Here is a 21,129-nt window from a genome sequence, read left to right on the forward strand (position 1 = left end):
ACTCTCTTTTTTTTTCTAAATTAATAAATGTTGCGATTAATTTAATCTGTTTCTTAATTAACTTTTGTATTGCATTAATTTTTTTCATTTGTAAGTATAAGCTGTCAGGCCATTGTAGAGTTTACTTAATATACTGTTCTAATTTTGTTTGCTTACAATAGAATTGCATATAACTATTTTATTATTTCAAACTCTTGTTATTTTGAAAACTAAATATAAAACTAGACAGACACATTTATTAGGGTTACCAAATGTTTTTTGCAATTTATCTCCAGGTTTTTTAAAATTTCTACCAGGTTTTAAAAAGTACAAGTTTTAGGATTAATGTTTAGTTTAAAATTAAGGTGAAAAACTGTATCAAATAGTATAACAACATTGAAAAGCTTCTTCAAATTTTTTTAAATAAAATTTGCTTTTTAATGTGAACATAACATTTTAATTATACCATAGAATTTTTGTGCCAAATCAAAATTTTACTACTGAACATATAAAATTCCAGGTTTTTTTGTAACTTTTGTTAAAATTTCCAGGTTTTTCAAGCCTAAATTGTCAAATTCTAGGTTTTTAGGCAAATCCTGTTTATTTCATAGATAAATAAGACATCTTTAATTAATATTAGAGAAAAAACTTCTGCTAATAAATTTAATAGTGGAGTTAATTGTTTTACCCAAAGACTTGCTTTAAGGTTAAAAAACTCATTAATTATTATAAAAACCGGGCTAAAACAAAATTACATAAATATACAAGTATTGTTGTTTTAACTACTTAAGCGACATGTCTAAAACTAATCAAATACTTCCAAACTTTGAATCACTGGTTTTATCTGATTTTTAATACTAAACATATTATCGAAGTTGTCTTACAAAGTACATCATATAATTAACTGATATTAGCAACTTTGTCATACCGAAATATGAAAACAACAGACTACATTTTAATTTAGCAGTCAAAGACTTGAAATTTTAATACATTTTTTTATTGAAAGTCTGATATTTTAGATAATTATCTACTATAAACTAGTGATATATACTATAGATATTCAAATTTAAAAAACATTTTACAATAAGGTTAATACTTAGTTTACGTGAAACTTAACTTTATTTTAACATAATAAATAACTGTCTTTTTTACTTATGATAAAAAAATCAAGTAGCTTACAACTTATTTTCATGTGTAATTTCTATCAAATCATTTGTAACTTAAAACCCTTCATGAATATACAACATATTTAAATTTAGATCCTTTTTAATGCGACTAAAAATTAAGCTATATATATCAAAAAAAAATCGGTTAAAATACACAATATTAGTGCTAAAAACGAAATATTCTATAAAAGTGAATAAAATTAAAATTTGAAATTTTTGTGTTTCTTTGAAGATGATTTGTTGGTGTCTGCACCTTTGCGCTTTTTCTGTAGAAAATATTGATAATTAGTAAAATTTGAATCAAATCAAAATTATAAAATATTTAAAAATCTACATTTTTCAACAAAAGTTTCAAATATTTTTTGTAAATTTTGTTATATCTAGGAAAGACTGTGCTATCTTAAAAGTATGCAGATTTATTAGTTTTTAATTTAAAAAGAGTAAATCTATTTCATAAATTTCGCCTTTAAAACTACGATAGTTATTTGTACAAGTCAACCATCAAAAAGTTTCTGGAACTGATTTTTACGGAAGGTAGTTTTAAAATCGAGATAAAGTATATGATAATTAATGACTTTACGAAAAAAAGTTTAAAAACGAGATTAAAAAACTTTCTGCCAGGATGAGTGATAATAATTTATAATTTAACTTCAAGATAATTTACAATTATACGAACCTTCTGTCTCGCAGTGTGATCGGCGACAAGATCTGAGAAATCTTCTCCTTGTTTCCCGACTTGCTGGTTTCTCACTTGTTGGTCGTATTTTGCCGATATCATGTCCTTATCCATTATATCACCACCTAATAATACATTTATAATTACTATATAATTTATTTCTCTTAAATAACGTTTTTGTCCATAATATCTCCACCCTAAGATATTTGAAGATTATTTTATTTGTTTATTATCAATTTGTTATCATATTAATTTTATTATTCTATAATTAATTTTAAATTTATAATTGTAAAACTAATTTTATAGTTTGATCATTTTAAGTTTTTATTTTTTAACAACTTTGTACCTTGTTTGTTGTATCTCAGCTACTTAACCTTATAATATAACAATTAGCCCAACTCTTATTTTAAACCTTTTAGAAAAAAACTTAGACATGACTTTTCATAGTTCAACATTTATTTGACGTATAACCCTTATTCCATAGTATTAAAGCAGTAATATCTATAGCAAGAAAGCCATTAGGGGGGACTTTTCCCAACTGGGGAACAATTTATTTTGCATGAGAAACTAGATCTGCATTGATCTATGCATTGAAAAAAGAGGCAACATCGCCTACTTTGGAAAACCCTGCATTTAATCAATACCCAAATCTTTCAATAATAATATTTAAATGAGTTTTTTTTTTAACCTACTCCCTTACCCCTATACAAAATTTTAATCTAGGTATTTTATTTACATCCAATTTAATACGACACTGCAAGTCATTGAAAGTGCTATAAATGAAGTGTAGTTTAAGTTGTCCCACTGGAACTATCAGTTTAAAATATAAATATAAATAAAAATACCTTGAAGTTCCTCAGGAAGCAATGCAACTTCAACACCTCCTGTTGGAACGTCGTTAGATGGCGCTGCTGCTGCCACCCTCCTCGCCTGTTTTATAGTAGGGGAATTTATAAACATTGACATTAATTGTGAATCAAAGCTACAAATATTGTTGTAAAAATATTAAATTTTTCTGACTTTGATTTTTAATTATGGCTTAATTGCTTATACATTGTTTAATCGAACATTTAAATTAATTTCTTAACAATTATATTAATCAATTAAAAAGATATATATGATATATAAAAACTAAAAAAAAAAATTAACCTAATTTATGTTATAAACTTGACAGCAATCCATCATAAAAATATGATTGATGAATTTTTAAAGGTTTTTTAACCAAACATTAATAATTAGTAATTTAATAAAACAAAAACAAATAATATTAATACCTGATTCATTCATATTCAAAACATATGAGCATAATAATAAATTAAATGATTAAAGTATATGTATTTAAAATTGAACAATAATAAAAAAATAGTATTTACCTGATTCATGTCATACACGTGACTTGATCCCATCATAGCCCTGCCCTGTATGCTGGCCTCCTTCTGCGGTATCACCTGGTACAGTTGCGGGGTTTCCCCTCCGTTGACACTCTCCTCCTGATTTTTGCGCTTCCTCAGCTCCAGCATGTCGGGTGTTTCCATGCCGGATGGTACCGATGAGATTCCTGATGGGGTAACCATGCCGCTGTGGAAACAATATTGGTATATATACTACAACCAAGGTTTATATTTGCAATGTTGTCTAATTGTTATATTTTGATTTAAAACAACGAATATTGAGTAATTTTGGGGATTCTCATTTTTTAGAATACAAATAAAATCCTTGGCAGAGTGACCCATACTGCTGTTTGAGAGTGTCTTATATTTTAGAATGTGGCAACGTTTATTGAATTTATCTAACTAAAAATCTTACACAGATACAATATAAAATATTTCTGAGTCCATACATGCTTAGCAGTTTTCATTATGTCTTTAGGCATCTACCTCTTAATTACTCTCAAATAAAACACTGACGACAGTCTACGGAGCCAAAGCCTGAATTTTCATGCGCCGTGAGACAAGCTTAAGTTAAAATAAAGCTTTGGTATACAAAATTTAACCTTCTATCTCATTTCCAAAACCCATTTTTATTTAAGCTTCAGTTTAAACTATGGCTTTTACTTTACAAATATCTTGCCTTGAGCCAAAAATTTAATGCGCACCTTTGTAAAATATGTAAGATACATCCATTGGGTAAAACCTTACCATGCATCTAACTGTCAGAGACATCTGTCCAATTAACTTGCCAGCACAAGAAAAGTAAAAGTGTACTTTTGAAAACATTGCTTATCGAAAAGTTATCATAAACAAAAGTAAAATATGTACTGGTAGAGATGTAGAAAGTCTATGTGAAACTGTAAAACTTTATTCAACGATACTTGAGTATCGAATCATTTTATATAAATATTAAATAATCAATATAATAAATAAAAACCTCTCGGCAGGAGTTTGTATTCCATCGATATTTTCTTCCTCGTTTTCTTCTTCTTCCTCGTCTGATGAATCTGAATCTTCAGAAGCTGAATCCATCGTTCCCCACAAGTCGTTGGCGAGGTCGTTGTCTATTGTAATAAAATGTGTAAAAGCACACCAAGTAGTTATTGTATTTGTAGTGTAAATATGGGTTATATATTTTAATTGATATATTTATATTAATTTTTCTTTCCCCACAAATCGTTGTCTATGAGGGAAATATTGAGTTAATTAAAAATAAATTCTAAAATATACATTACTCGTGAGTTGTTACCCTTTAAATTTATTTTTTTAAATTTGAACAGTCGTGAACCCAAATACTATATAACTCTACAACATCACTATACATATATTAATTAAATAATTATTAGGACGTACAACTATATATAAGTAACTAATATACAAATCATAACAAACCTTCTTTTTCTTCCTGATTTTCGGCGGCAACTCCGAATACATCACCATACAAAGGTCTTCCGTATTCGTCAACAGGCGGTTTTCCCCATCCTGGTAATAAAAATTAGATTTTGTGAGTATAAATATTCATTTATGTCAATAAAATTGAGAGGTGCTTAAATAAAACTTATCAGTTTAAATATAATGAAGGTATACAATTTACACCAGAGAATTTTAACATAGCAGAAAGTCAATTTTTAGAAACATTAAATCAAAAATGTATAGAAATAATATTTTGAACATCAACTATTTATCTTTTTAAACAACTAAGAAACTTTTCAATTTTGCAATCAACTCTTACCTCCGGCGTGATACCCGAACGAGCAACCTTCGGGAATGGGGGAGTTCAAACCTTGAATTTTGAGGTTTGGGTAGGAGGGCGGTGGACCGTAACGTTGCATGGCGATCAGCCACGGTGGTGGAACCTTTTGGCCTCCGGACTGTTAATATATTTCGTAGTAAGTATGAGTACATATTATAAGTATTCTATCAAACAATCAAACATAAAAATTGGCTCATGTTTAGTTTGTAACAGTTGAAGCTGCATGGGCTATTTTAAAGAAAAACTTAAAATTATTGCTCATGTTTAAAACTAAATATTCATTTGTAGGATTTGTTGTCTTACAAGTCAAACAAAGAGGGATATTTTTAATATATAAACTTAAAGACTACTTTATTTATAAAAAATATCAGCTTATGAATCTTATTAAAACTTAAAATAAATTTAAAACTTACATCCTTTCCAGGCATTCCAAGGGCGATTTTAAGGTCTTCAGTCAAGTCACCAGGTTTCTTTTCCTTCAACCTAGTTTCAAATTCTTTTCTCTCGTAGTACAAATCTCCGTGCATTGTCAGCTTCGGTTTTGTTTGGTATCTATAAGAAAACTTCAGTAAACAAAAATATAAAAATTTGATTAGTTATATTAATAAATATTGGTATCTAGATAAAATTCAATCTGAATTTGTATTTTTTTAATATTTATACAATATTCTTATAATGTATAATATTGAACATTAGAAATACTTGTGTAATAGTTGTTTAAAACAAACTATTTGATTTTCGGTTTGATATCAAAATAAAAAATTAAGGCCATAGGGGGGTAGGAGCCATTTTTTGACCAAAAATAACATATAGACTTATATTATAGTAAATTTCATAATCTTTCAGATGCTTTTTTTAGATTTTAAAAATAATAAGTAACTTTTTTTTTATAACGGGTTATATAAAGGGTTGTCTTTATAAAGGGTATATAAAGGGTAACTTTAAAGCCGTTTTTCTCGAGTTTTTAAAAACGGGCTTTAAAATCTATCTTCTCCTTCATTTTTCAAGCAATCTTCTTCAAATTTTCAGGAAATGTTCCTTACATTATGAGAAAAAAACGTTATTTGTGAATTTTAGTAATTTAAAAAAATAAAAGTTTTATGACAAAAAAAAAAAAAAAGTGATTTTTTATCAAAAAAAAAATTTAAAAAAAAAAAAAAAAGGTATTTTTACTTAAAATTTTTTAAAGTCACAAATAACGTTTTTTTGTTATTGTATAAAGAGTAGACTGTGAAAGTTTGAAGAAGATTGCTTAAAAAATGAAGGAGGAGATAGATTTTGAATGCATTAGTCTTTTTTTGCCGTTTTAGTTTTTTCTTCCCCATAAGGAACCTATTATGCGGCCCGACTTTGGCCGGTCATATCTCAAAAACTAATTTGAATTTTTAAAAACGGTAAAAAGCAATTTGAAGCTTAGTAAAAACTCTATAAAATAAGATCAACTTGTAAAAAACATGGCCTACCCCCCCCCCATGGCCTTAAGTTATAACTTTAGGCAACAATATATTTTAATTCTTTGTTTCTAACATTACTTTTTTTTTTAATTATTATAAAAAGTGAAACAAACATATTATACATTTTTAATTATTTCTAATAATTAATTTTTTACCTGAAAAAAGCATCGTGAAGTTTTTGGTAATCAATGTCAATTTTTCCCATCTTGGGTCGAACTTTTTCCCTCATCTTGGTTTTCATCGTGCGGGCGTCTTCCTATAATAAGATATAAACACTATTTTTAAAATAGTACTACAGAAAAACACAAGTACTTGATATTTTGAAACTTTGAAACGTTTCAAATTCAAGAGATTTATATCTGGAAAGCAATGCTGCACATATTTTATATTAAGCTGTACATTTGCTTACACATTTTTTTATTCAAGCCAAGACAATGATGTTTTGACTTGCAACTAAACAAAATAATAAATGCTACAAACTGTCATTGGAAACGAATAACTAATTTCTATATGCACACAACTCTACTAATTCATTTATATCATAATTTAATTCCATACAAACCTTCTCCTGCAACGCCTATCTCATCAAAAATTTGATAAACACATAACTTAACAAAATTTTAACTTTTTATAAATATTTAATTTTGAAAACTAAGTTTTTTCCTTAAGTGCTCGTCTACTGCTATATTACAAAAAATTATACTTACTTGTTTAAATTAAACAACAAAATTTCAAACAAACCTTCTCCTGAAGTGCCTGTCTCATTTCGGTGATTCCCGTGTTCTTGATGCACTCTGGTAGCTGGAACGGGGGTTTCTCGAATCCCCTCTTCCCCTGCAAATATTTGCGCTTGAAACACCAGTGGCGTGGAACGGGCACCGTGTTCCTCGTGGCTTTCAATTGGACGAGCAAGCGTGGGTCCTGGGCTGTGATTGGGTAATTTTGATTTTTTTGTATGAAAAATACCGAATCAGTTATTATTTTGATCCACATATTTAACTAGTTGTACTTTTTTTTTTTAGTTTTAAATAAAAAAGCAAGCTAGGGTGCAGAACTACTGAATTAAAATTTTTGTTGTAAAATTAGAACAAGTTTGTTTAGGTTGAAACTAGGTCATTCTCAATGTGGCCGTACAAAAGTTTTATGAATTGAATAACATGAACCCCACTAAGTTAAAGCATTGCAGCTTAAATTAAGTAAACCAGTAACAATTTGTAAGTTATTGGTAGTTTATAAGGTAAAAAATAATTATCATTATAAACAAATTATTATTATAAGCTAGAATTTATGGGTTAATTAAAGTTAAATAATTCAGGATTTAAAACTATACTAAACCAAGTCTATTACTATTTTGATCTAAATATTTAACTAGTTGTATTACTTTTTTTTAGTTTTAAATGGAATAGCAAGCGTGGGTGCAGAGCTACTATTAAATAAAATGTTTGTTGTAAAATTAGAACAAGTATGTTCAAGTTGAAACTAGGTCATTCTCAATGCGACAGGACAAAATTTTAATGAATTGAATGAAATGAATCACACTTAGTTATAGCATTGCAGCTTAAATTAAATAAACTAGCAACAACTTCTAAGTTAGTAGTAGTTTATAAGGTAAAAAATAATTATCATTGTAACCAAATTATTATTATAAGCTAGAATTTATGGGTTAATTAAAGTCAAATAATAAAAGATTTTAAACTATTCGTTTACATAAAAATAAAATAAACAAACCAGTAACATCGTGCATTTCAACGACTTCGGGATTTGAAACTATTTGTTTCAGTTCAGCAACACTCAGTCGGTTCATTCTTCGCATTTTCTTCTTACTCAATTTCTCCCCTGACTGTTTAAAATTTGAAACTTTTGAATTATTTTATGAGCACAACATAAGATAGCATTACTTTTTTTTTGTAAAACAACCGACCAGTATTTATATATTACCTTTTAGAAATCAAAATTTTAAAGTTTTTATAATGAAATAAAAACTTGCAAGATATTTCATCAACTGATTTAACTCAAATACTTCAGTTAGTGGATTAAAAACTTATTTCTTATTATTTAAAATTTTTATAGATTTGCAAAAATCAACTGAGCTACTAGTATAGTAAGATTACGTATTTATAGAAAAAAAAATCAAAATTTTAAATAATTTAAAAATCTAGTTTTCAATTCTTTAGTTATTAGAAATTTTATGGCTAAAACAAGCCTAAATTTAAATAATATTTGTATTTAATAAATTACACTCATGTCAGCTCAAAAGTGCTTACTTAAACGGAGTTCCACATTGCTGCATCTCATCTTTTCATGCAAACTTTTATGCTACTGCAAAGTATTCACTTACCTACCTCACTACATCAACTACCTCTTAAAAACTATCATATGTTCTGATACATACAGTTACTGTAACTTTATTCTCACCTCTACCTCACCATAACACCACTCTTCATTACTAATCTTAAACCCAAACTCTTAAAGTTTACTAAATATTAAACAAATTATCACAAACCTCATCTTCATTGGGTTTTTCATCATCACTCGAGTCTTCCTCTTCACCGAAAGCCTTCACTTTTTCAACAATGTCCTTCTTCTTTACCGGGTACTTTGACTCGAAATCATCCTCTACCTTGATCTGTTCAACCTGTGATGTGGTGTATGTATTGTTATAATCATGAAAATATATACATCATGCATTGTAAAACAGTTGAGCTTGGAGACAAAAGCTGATGAAAAAATTTAGTGTGTTCATATACCACTAATTAGTATTAAAAATTTTTAAACTATTTTACATATAAAACCACGTAAATAAAATATAAGCTAAACTATAACAGCATGAAAACTTCAGTTACTCTACCAAACAATCTTTCACTTGATCTTAAGAGTTAATTATGATGAAACATGAGTTTTAAAATTAACAATACCTTTAAAATGTATAAAGTTTTACTTTGAATATTGTAAATACTACAATTTGTGTAGTACATAGTGGCACTTTTTACTTATGATTTTGATATGTTTTGATATTAATTAGAAACAAGGCCAAAATAAGTTGAAACGAATTAAGTTATGTTTAACTATTAAAAAAATAAACAGTAGATGTATTTCATTGTTTTTTTTGCCAGTTACACCAATAAAAAGTTATGGCAATATAACCTAAACAAAGTATAAGGAATACTTATAAATATCTTAGATAAAATTACTTAGATAAAATATCAACTATATTAATTATACCCCTTTCGTAATTAAGAATTGAACAAGGTGATAATTATTATGATTTTTTTAAATAGTTTATAAAAACTTAATGATTAGAAATTCAATTAGTTAAAAATGCAAGGATGCTGAATACATTAAAGTTCGAATTATTTTGTTTTTTAATAGTGTACAAACTAATTTTTTAGTAAAAAATATTGAACTAATTCCTTCGTTGGTCTTTATTACCTGTAAGAAAAGAATCAATTAATATAAATAAAGGCAATAGGTAGTTATGTACTAGGTATGAAAAAAAATCAAGAATAAACTAAATTTTAAAAGTTCATTTTATAAAGTATTGAACTTCAATTTTTTTTTTTAATTAAGGTTTAAATTTGTTTAATGTGAAACTGCTTACAAATGGGACAGGTCCTTATAATATATTTAAACTTTTGAAAACAGTTTACAGTAGTGATCGAACATAATATATTTACCTTCATTATTTAAGTCATCTTCAAAAAGCTGGAAGTTTCAGATCTTTGCAACGCTGAATACAAAAAATGAGAACTTATTTATGAGTGAAATTTCAATATTTTATATATGTTTAACCTAATTAAAAATTGTTTAGATTTTAAAAAACTATTCTGAACATATCTATAATCAAGATTACCGTAATTAAAAATAAGGGAAATTTAGTATGGAAAATTAGTTATGTGTTATGTGCGTTAGCATAACTTAATAACATACATAAATATATTGAAAAAAGTTATAAAATTATATGAATCAAAAGTACAGAGTCTAAACCATTGAAATATTATTAACACGATATACTTAAAATAACCTTCTCAGCAAGCTTGAACGCCTCGAATATTTGTTTGAACTGAAAGTACTGCGGGTCGGTGAAATCGGGCTGCTCAGCCACGTACTCGACATCCACGTTCTCCTTGATGACGTCATCGATCGTCATCTTCTTCGGTTTCTCCTCAGTTGGTTCGGCAGGCTTGTTCTTCGCCTCCTCCGCTTGCTGTGAGAGAATAAATTTAAGTTTAAATAAAAAATTAATTATTAGTTACTCAACTACAAGATATTTTTTGGGAAAATTTTGTGTTAAAATAGTTCAAACTTTATGATAATTGTTTTTGCTAAAACGTTAGTTAAGTACACGAGCTTATTATTAAACTTCGGATAATATGCCTTTTTAAATAATTTAAATTATATGTTTTTCACTTCTCAACTTACTGTGGATTAATTATTAACATTTCTTAAGTTACTGATTACAAAAAATTTTATTTTTGTTTGCAAAATTTATCAGGAACTTGTTTTAAAGGAAAAGCTTAAATAATTATAATTGCTTTTAGTTCTATTCAAAGCTGAGAGCAGTTTAGACATTTATTAAAAACTAAATTTTATAAACTATTTGTAGATAACTTATAGCTTAATCAAATCTGTTTTTTCTACGGAATTATTATATTTTATTTTAACACTCTTATAAATTATTATTGATATAAATTAAATTTTGTTTCTCCAAAAAACTTATAAAATTTTATACAATAATATAAAATAAATAATTTTCTAATATTATATACTCATCCCAACCTGTTTCTTCTCCAGCTGCTTCTTCTTCTTCCTTTCCCTCTTCTTCTTGTTTCTCTTGCTCCTCTTGTACTGAGCCTCCTCTTCGTCCTTACGTTCCTTCTTCGTTTTCGGGAGGCTGTGAAAACATTAATTAAATACAAAGTATAGAATTTGTGTAAAAGACTTATTAATTATTAGGCATAAAAGTTAAGAAATAAAATTTAGTATTAGTTATAAAATTACTGTGAAAATTAAAAAAAAAATAGTATAAAATCTGCCACCTTCTTTGTTTACTATGCTATACTTAAAAATTTACATTATTACTTATATTGACAAAAAATGTGAACTAAAATTAACAGGTTTTAAGAAACGAGAGTTAAACTCTGTTTTAGTTTAAAATTTTCATTTAATCACCGTGAGAATAGAGAAAAAAATAGTTAAAATAAATTCAAAAATTATGAATTTTAAGAAAAAAAAATTATAACTTGCCAACTAGGTTTGTATATAAACAATAAAAACTTTTCAGTTAAAATTTCAATAATTCTTTTTTATACAAAATAAATCTTAATTATACTTAAAAACAGTTAAAAATTTTCTTAAATAAAACTAAGAGAAAAAATTACACATTAAAATATGATTTCGCAAATAAACTAACAGATTTTCATAACTTTCTTGCAAAAGTCTCATTTTTGCTTGCTGAAGAGCCAAATCGACTGCATTTTCTTCAATCTCACCTGAAAAATAAGAAACATGTATAGTAAATTTACTGAATTATAAATTTTAAAGCAGATTTGTTGTAGAATTGTATAAACTTATTTATGCAAAATAGATAGTAGAAACATAATATTACAAGAAAACTTTAGATAGTAATAAAAATGTATTGTTTTCAATTTCACTTGTAAATAATTTATATGTAATTTAACCAGACAGAAATAAGTAATTAATCATGTTATAAATATTTAAGGGCATAGGAGGGTCCACCTTGATTTTTACAAATTGATCTTATTTTATAGAGTGTTGTCTAGCCTATAAGACATTATTAACCGCTTAAAATATTAAAAGTAATTTTAGAGATATAAGCTGAGTTGGTTAACTCAATAGGTTCCTAATGGAAGGCCCAAACCAAAAACGCAAGAAATTACTATTTCACTAAAAATCTATTTTATCTTTTACTTTTTTAACAAATCTTTTTCAAATTTTTACAGAAGGTATATCATTTATTTTTAGAAAAATTTAAAGCAGCAGTTTTTTCAATTTTGAAAAATCACAACATTAAAAGTATTTCAAACTGTATAAGGAATGTTTCCTGAAAGTTTGAGAAATCTAGCACAAAATATCAAGGGGAAGATAGATTTTTAGCAATTTTTTAAATTTCAGAGTAAATTGACTCCAAAAGATTTTCAGTTCATACGTTTGTATGGGAAACTTTTTACAAAAATTACATTAATATCTCATAAGTTAAATAAGATTTTTAAATACTATAAAAACTGGCTGGTAGTTTGTAATTAAAGCTTTCATATAAGAGCCAATGTTATTTTTAGTATAAAAAAAATTTTTGGACCATCCTATGTCCTTATTATACCAATCGAATGTTAACTAAAAAATACTGCTGACAAATAAAAACATATTTTTTAATTTCAGATTTAAAATCTGATTTTAGTATAAATCTACTTTTTGACAGCCTTGTATAGAGATTTATAGAACTTGAAAAATTTAAAAACTAATATTTTTATAAAAGAGGTTTTACTGATTTATTTTTGAAATTAAGATTAAAACATCAAATTTTAATTAAAATTATATTTACAATCTTGAGTAAGCTTCAAGCAGCTACCTAATTTTCTTTTTAAAATTATGTGACTTAGTTATACTTAATCAGCTTTTATACAAAATAAATTCAATAAACATAAAATGGTAAAACTAAAAGTTTTAATAAACTTAATAAAAACTTAAGAAAATTTTAATAAATCAATAAGTTACCTGGAGGTGCTAAAGGTTCTTCTTCAACTGCTGCCATTTTTACTACTTTTTAATCTTATTTAAAAAGCTGAAACATATTGTTAGTTAGTATTTCCTATACTATTTGCTAATAAAAATATTTTTGCTGTAAGTTTTACAAATATTTAAACAATAAAATACAGTTTTTTTTTTTAAACTTAATTAAATATCAATAAAATCTATACTTTTAAATACACTTAGGTATTCAGTTCTTGTATATTTTTCTTTTAAAGTATTAAAATAATTATTTTAAAATTATAAACTTTAAGATTTAAATATCTTAAAATACAAAGAACTATAAACAAGCTAAAATGGTTGCTTAAAATAAAGTGCTTGTAAAACTATTCAGAAAAAAAATTGCAGCAAAACGACTTTTTGTTCGCTGTTTTAATAAAAATATTGTTTTTAAACTATAAAAACTTAAATAGATAACAGATTTTATTTAACAGTTAAAGAAATTAAAAATTTTATTAAATATTTTGTCAAAAAATTATAACTTATCCATACACTTTATATCTTACACATCCAAACAAAACAAAATACATTTAAATTGTAAAACTTGAATGAACTTAAAATTATCTCTCAATAAAAGTACAATAATTGTTTTCATCAAAAGTTCTACTTATAAAAACAATGTCTGATATTCTTCAACAACCAATCACTCAAACGGCAAAAGTGTGAAATTTCTCATTGTAATCACCCACAGGCTTCTGCAGCACTTTCGTCTCCAGGTACCCCAGGCTCCTGGCCATCTCGATAGCTCTCTCCAGCTGCCCCTGCCTCATCCTGCAGTTGCCTGTTCTCAAATTAGTAAAAATGTCCAATGTGTAGGGGTCGATGAAGTTCTTCAGCAGGGGGATGTTCTTGTACGAGATGAGGATCTTGGGGTCGCGGCAGATTGGGCAGGGGGAGGCGGTGTTTATCTTGCCCCCAAACAAGCACGACCTCCTTGTCTTTTGCTTCTGCACCCTTCCCTTCTTCCTCCTGAAATTGAATTATTAATATATTTTATACAACATTAATAAAATTTTAATGTTGCGTTTTACTTCAATTTAATTCAAATAACTTTAAAATGATTAGAAAAAGTGCTAATAAAAGCTATAAATTGAAAACATATTAAAATTTTAATATTTTCTTCTGCACCCTTCCCTTCTTCCTCCTGAAATGTGAGTTTTAAATAAATAAAAATAAATGTTTTAATTTAGTCTTTTTAACATGATTACTTTAAATTTTTGATAGCATAACTTTTTTTTTAATGTTTTTAATCATCTAAACGTTAGTGCATAAATTATAATAAAAAAAAAATTAAGGGCACAAAGGGGTAAGCGTACCTTTATAACAAAAGTTAAAATTTGGTCTTATATAGAAGCTTCAAGTATTGACTAGTTATATACCAATACTTTATAGATCAGAAGTTTTGTTTTTAATGTTTACCCATGCTTACAAGTTTTTTAATGGTATATCTTTTAAAAACATCTTTTATGCTAGAAGAAATTCACTAAGATGACTTAATAACATGTCATATCAGTAATTATTTTGATTTAACGCAGAAAAATGTAACTTTTTAATATGAAGTTAATATATGAATTTTAAGCATTACTTTACCATATGCAAATTACAGCAAAAGCTTTAACCAGTTTTAAAAAACTGTTGCCTGCCCAACTTAACGTTTACTCTGACCAGACAAAAAATTAAAAAATCAAAAAAATATAATAATCAAGTAAATAAAATTACTTAGAAAAAAACTTCATTTAAATCATAAATATAGAAACAAAGAATAGTAAAGACAAATGATTAGCAGTACCTTAAATAGTCTAGCCAAATGAACTCATTTTTTATTCACATTTATTTATGGGATAAATAAAAAGTCACCTAAAGTAGTCCAGCCAGATGTACTCCATGTCCCCATACCTCTCCTCAAAGTCTTTCGATTCAAAGTATTCGGCCGGGGTGTGCCCATGCTCCTGACAATACACGTCCCACTCGACGTCGTACGGTTCAGTGATCTTCTGGTTGGTGTTGTTCTCCTTCCAAGGCTTCCACGTCAGGTCGTACAAGTTCTTTGGCATCAGCGGGCCGGCAGCTACCTTTATTTTGATTATTCATTTTTTTAAACTCAGGTTTCTTAAGGTTTTTTTCAAAATATTAGGGTTTTTTGTATGTCTTAAATATTAAAGATTTCCATAAGTCATTTTATTATTCTTATGGTATTCTGAAGTACTATCAAAATATAATTGTGCTGGTATTGTTTTTGTTTTTTTTTTTTGTATAACTCAGGTTACTTTATACTTTTTCCAAAATATCAAGCTATCTTCTATGACTATGTTTTTGTTTAAAAATGTGATGTTTATTCAGGGATTTTATTATTGCTTTGATACTGCTAAGTATTAAAATTTAAATTGCAATTTTTTTATTTTTGACTCTCAATGCATGCTCAAACTATTTCACAAACTCTCTAGCTAATTGAGTGTAACCAGGCTACAATTTCATCAACATTAAAATTATCTTAACCATTAAAACTACCTTTCTGAACTCAGGGAACGGTTTCAATAGTGACAGGTCGAGTTCCTCCAATGCTCTATCATTGTCATCTGGGGAGTTTAATATTTTCTCCTTATCAGCCTTGATGTATCCTGAAGCGTTTCTCAATTTAATGATTCTTGAAGGCTGAAGAGTCCTCCTCGATATGTTGAGCAGGTGATTCATAATGATAAATAAAAAAAGCTGTAAAAAATAGAAATTGTTATAACATTGACGTAATTATTAATATTGTTTTAAGCTGCTATTTACATAATTATCAAACTAAAACTATAAGTTATTATTGTAGATAAGTCAACTCCTTATAATGTTGTACACATCATTTATGTTAAACTTTTAAGTAAACTGTGTTTAAAACAACTTATTTGTTTATAAATAAAGAACAAAATTATTTAAAAAATGTTTTAATTACACTCTTTTTGGTTTGTGCATGGAGGATGTCATAGTAAGGATGTTCAAACAAAATAGTGTAATTAAACAAAAACAAAGTAAAGAAATAATTTAATAGGTGTATTATCTTAAAACATTAATAAATGCACCTTTACATAATAAATTTAAATAACTTTGTTTTACTAAAAATATTTATAGTATCATATACATAACAATGAATTATTTATGATCTTTGTTTTTACAACTTTTTACTTATGCTTTTTTTATAAGTTTTTTGATATGTTGAGTTAGTAATTGTATGTAACAGATAAATTGGTAAACTAATTATTATAAAAAATTCTTACTTAAATATTTTTCAAAGAAGGTAAAATTTTAGTATAACTTAAGCAGGGTTCGTGCGAAATTTTTTTTTTATTTAGCCTGACTGAGACTAATTTAGCCTGACATTTTTTCAAAGTAAGGAAAATCCCCTTTAGAAGTCATTTTAGGTATTGGGGGTTCTTGATTAGTACTATTGTAGTCTCCTAATTCAACCAGCTTTATCTCAAAAATATTTTAAGCTTTAAAAATTTGTTAAAAGCAACTCATAGCTTAATTACAACTAAATAAAATAAGACTAAATTGTGAAAAAGGTTATTGACCCGTATGCCCTTAACATAACAAATTCAGTGATAAGTTTTTAAATAAGTGTTATATTAAAACTATCAATCAATTAAGAAATTAAAACAGTTCAACCAATCAAGCTCTGAAAAACATAGCTGATGTAAACAAATTTAAACAAACAGCTAAGTTATTGAACTAAACTGTAATGTTTAAACTGTATTTTTTTTATGAATTTTCATATTTATGACGTATATAATCTACTCAAAACAAAATAATGAACATTCTTAAAAATTTTTTAGAGATTCAACAAAAGCATTTATTTTTACAAATACTAACTGATTTTGTCTTTAATAACTAAATCTTTATTAAGAAATAAATCCACATCCTAATTTGATCTTAAAAAGATTTCTCAATTTTTTTTAATCAAAAATTTTCAAGCATTTGAACTGAGAAAAAATGAGATTCTCAAATTTTTAAATAAAAAAACTGATTTAGCCTGACGTTTTTCAACTTTTTAAAAAAAAACTGATTTAGCCTGATTTAGCCTGACGCGCACAAACCCTGCTTAAGTTTGAAAATTTAGAAAAAGGAAAATATTTAAGTTTTGAAGACAACAAACAGGGTTGCCACTCGTTTTTTCCAAACTTCTTCTAGGTTTTTAAAAGTACACATTTTTGGGTCTATTTTTAGTTTTAAGCTAATTTCTATATAAGAAACTGTGTTAAGTAGTATAAAAACATTGAAAAGATACTGTTAAGTTACTTTGAATGTGTTTTTTAATAAAAAAATTTTTGATGATGACAAAAAAATCTTATTTATATGATAAATTTTTTGAGTCAAACCAAAATTTTACTACTGAACATGTTAAAATTCTTAAAAATTTCAGGTTTTTTTCAAAATTTCTCAAATTCCAGGTTTTTCCAGGTTATTTTTGCCTAAATTGTCGAATTCCAGGTTTTTCCAGGTTTTCAGGTAAAGTGGCAACCCTGAACATAGTTCTGAAGTTCATAAATTAACTAGCAAAGTTTGTTATTTAATCTGTTTATTTATTTATTGTTTTACTAAAAAAAAAAACTTATGGTATATTCAAAAATATAGTTGTACTCAGGATCTTTTTATTCAAACAATTTTAAACATATTGAAAAAGTTTTGTAATTTTTTTATATGCTTAAACTGTAATACTTATTAGATTCATGGACTAAAGAGAAGAACTAACAAAATAATCTTTTTATTAACTTAGACAAAAAGTAAAAATATTAACAAGATATTTTTAAGAAAACATAAAAAAGAAAAATTTGTTTAAGCTTTTATATCTTATTTTCTTGATAAATTTATTAAAAAACAACTTTTCATGTAATAAAGAAGTGCAGTAATTGTTGAACACTAAAAATAACTTCTGTCAAAATCCTGTAAAATGTAATAAATTTAATAAAATCATTAAGCTTGACAATTTTTAAACAGGGTATCTACTTATTAATATAATTGCTGTTTGAAGTATTACCAACTTAAAAATTTTTCAGTTCATGTTTATCTACCTACCATTTTCAAGAAAAATTTAAAACCAAAAATATTACAAAGGTGTCTGAAACTCATAAAAACTGTTTTGAACTTCTTTGTAAACATTTATTTACTTAAAAAGTATTTTGAGTAAAATTTCATTAAACACCAAACACTTATTGTGGAAGTATATTGAATAAAATACTCCTTGATGAAAAATATCCAGCCTGAAAGACTAAAAACTAACCTGGGTTGTATAAAGCAAGCCTGAGTTTATAAAATAAAACTGAAAAACAAAAGAGCTAAAAGCTAAAAAATTACTATCAATCATGCTTAAATACTAAAACATAAGGACAACAAAAATATGTTTTTTAAGAAAAAAAATCATAAAATCTACCTAGAGATTTAGCAAAATATCTAACTAGCCGGATTTTTTTTTAAATTCAAACTAACTTGAAATATTCTAAAATCATGAATATACTACTTTGTTTATGATTTAGAAGTTAAAACACTTAGTTTAAAGTAAAACAAGAAATTTAGTATAACAATGTTTTGATAAATATAATATTACTACTAGAAATGGCATGATCTGTTTAGAGTAGCTAAAAGTATTTTAAACAAAAACAAAATAAACATCATAATAAAAGTACCTAGATGAAAAATGTGAGGAAACTTACCTAATATAACTAACTCAAGCCTCTGTTTATAAAATAAAAAGGTAGATAGATTTCATATGATGTAAATTAAAACAATTAAAAACCAAAAATCTCTGATCACACATTCATACCTATAGTCTATATAAAAAACTTTCATGTAAGCACCAACTTTAATTTTTGTAAATATCTTCTATTGTCTTTTTTTGTATGTGGTGTAGTTGAAATTAAAATTTTTTAATTTTTTTTGTTAAGTATGACATTATAAAAAATTAAAATTGTGTGGACTAAAGCAAAGTTTGCAATAAAATAAGTTTGCAACATAATATCAATGAATCTCTACTGTGAAGTATAAACTTTTAAAATCTATTAAATATAATTGAAACAACTGTTTCATATTTTTACCAGATAAAAATACATTTACATAGTAACTAAACAAATCTAAATTAAAAAATAATACAAAAGTTAATTTAGCTTATGTAAAAATTAAAAACAAAAACCTTAGAAGAAATAAAATTTAAGTTTATAGTCAAATCACATTAATATACACTGCTTAACATCAATATCTATGAATAACTTTAAAAGCATGTACTAAACATTGAGTAACTTAAAATTTTGTGTCAACTTACTGTTATAAATTTGTTTTTAAAAAATAAAAACAAAATTTTACTGTTGTTTTTAAACCATAATCTTCAGCCCAAATTTTTTTTCAGGCAAAATAAAAAAGTTCCTTTTTTGACCTGTGGATCCCTGTACTATACTAAACCTTTGTAATCAATTTCACATTATGTTTCATTTTCAACATACTCACATTAGCAGGGCTTAATTAAGCTGTATTTTTTACAAAAAATATTCAAGTCTTTATGTCCAGACATACATGTTATTACCAGTATTGTTTGATTTTAAAGAGATAGAATGTAGGAATTTTTTTAATTTTGAAAAATAAAATTTTTATTAAATAAAAACCACCTATTTTTGTTTTGTTTTTTTTTATCTAAAGTTTTTATTTTTCAATACTTTTAAATATCCAACATTCAAAGTCTTTTAAACTATAAAAGGAACGTTTCTTGAAAATTTGAGGTCTCTAGCTCAAAAAATGAAGGAGAAGATAGATTTTTAGTGATTTTTTAAATTTCCAAGAAAATTGACCCTGAAAAATTTGCGATCCATACGTTTGTATTGGAAAAGTTTTATAAAAATTACAATATTTCAAAAGTCAAAAAAGATTTCAATTCTATAAAAACTGGCTTGTAGATTGTACTTCAAGCTTTCATATAAGATCATATGTTATTTTTAGTGAAAAAAAAATGTTGGACCCCCACCCCCATGCCCTTAATAAACAATTAAACATAAATTAATGGCATAGGGGGTTAACCTTAATTTTTTAAAGTTGATCTTATTTTGTAGAGTTTTATCTGAGCTATCAGATATCTTTAACCACTTAAAAAAAGTAACTTTTGAGATAAAAGCGATTAAAGTTGGTGCGCTGAATAGGTTCCTAATGGAAACACTAACCAAAAACACAAAAAAAGACTATTTCATTAAAAATATATCTTCTCATTTATTTTTTAACAAATCTTTTTCAAATTTTTACAGAAAGACTATTACTAAAACTTAAGTAGATTAAATATAGTATTCTTTTTATTTTAAAAATACAAATTTCATAAAAAAAACACCTTTTTTTTTGTTTTTTTTTTTTTATCTGAAACTTCTATTTTGCAATTACACCATTTAAAGTCTTTTTAACTATAAAAAAAACATTTCCTGATAGTTTGAGGTCTATAGCTCAAAAAATGAAGGAGAAGATAGATTTTTAATGATTTTTCAAATTTTCAAAAAAATTGACTTACAAAAACTTGCGCTTCATACGTTGTATTGCAAACATTTTACAATAACTAATCCCATAAGATAAATAATATTTTCAAGTTTTATAAAAACTGGTTTGTAATTTGTACTTAAAGCTTTCATGTAAGAGCCAATGTTGTTTTTTGTAAAAAAAAAATGGACTTCCGTATGTGCAAAAACTTAAAATCAACAAAAACTACAAAATAAAAACATCACACTAAAAATTAAGGAAATAAAATTATATATTTGTTTACTTAAATGTTAAAATAAAAAAAAATATTTAGTAAAACTAATTTTTGGTTGAGCTCACTTAAAATTTAGCCCTTTTTAATATAACTAAGCTAAAACCTTTCTACAGCTTTAAAGACAATGTCATTTCATATTTAATCACACTT

At 26.1% G+C, this 21,129-nt stretch overlaps 2 protein-coding genes across 2 annotated transcripts; both read right to left on the bottom strand.

Moving 5' to 3' along the window:
- Positions 1-1,182: 1,182 nt before the first annotated feature.
- LOC145832061 (splicing factor 3B subunit 2-like) lies at positions 1,183-13,259 on the bottom strand. The gene is made up of 16 exons (XM_082939421.1): positions 13,191-13,259; positions 11,869-11,947; positions 11,235-11,349; positions 10,480-10,662; positions 8,962-9,093; positions 8,187-8,298; positions 7,200-7,384; positions 6,614-6,714; positions 5,418-5,556; positions 4,984-5,122; positions 4,644-4,733; positions 4,189-4,315; positions 3,195-3,399; positions 2,667-2,751; positions 1,822-1,946; positions 1,183-1,411 (listed from the first exon to the last, which is right to left on the bottom strand). The coding sequence occupies exons 1-16, from the start codon at positions 13,225-13,227 to the stop codon at positions 1,346-1,348; spliced, it is 1,920 nt and encodes a 639-aa protein (XP_082795547.1). The 5' UTR covers positions 13,228-13,259; the 3' UTR covers positions 1,183-1,345.
- Positions 13,260-13,527: 268 nt separating this feature from the next.
- Positions 13,528-15,927, bottom strand: LOC145831651 (uncharacterized). Its single transcript, XM_082938961.1, has 3 exons — positions 15,732-15,927; positions 15,081-15,295; positions 13,528-14,192 (listed from the first exon to the last, which is right to left on the bottom strand). Exons 1-3 carry the CDS (start codon positions 15,912-15,914, stop codon positions 13,871-13,873), a joined length of 720 nt encoding a protein of 239 aa, XP_082795087.1. The 5' UTR covers positions 15,915-15,927; the 3' UTR covers positions 13,528-13,870.
- Positions 15,928-21,129: the final 5,202 nt, after the last annotated feature.

Source organism: Thalia democratica, chromosome 3, assembly GCF_965202585.1.
Source record: "Thalia democratica chromosome 3, ktThaDemo2.hap1.1, whole genome shotgun sequence".
NCBI lineage: Eukaryota > Metazoa > Chordata > Thaliacea > Salpida > Salpidae > Thalia > Thalia democratica.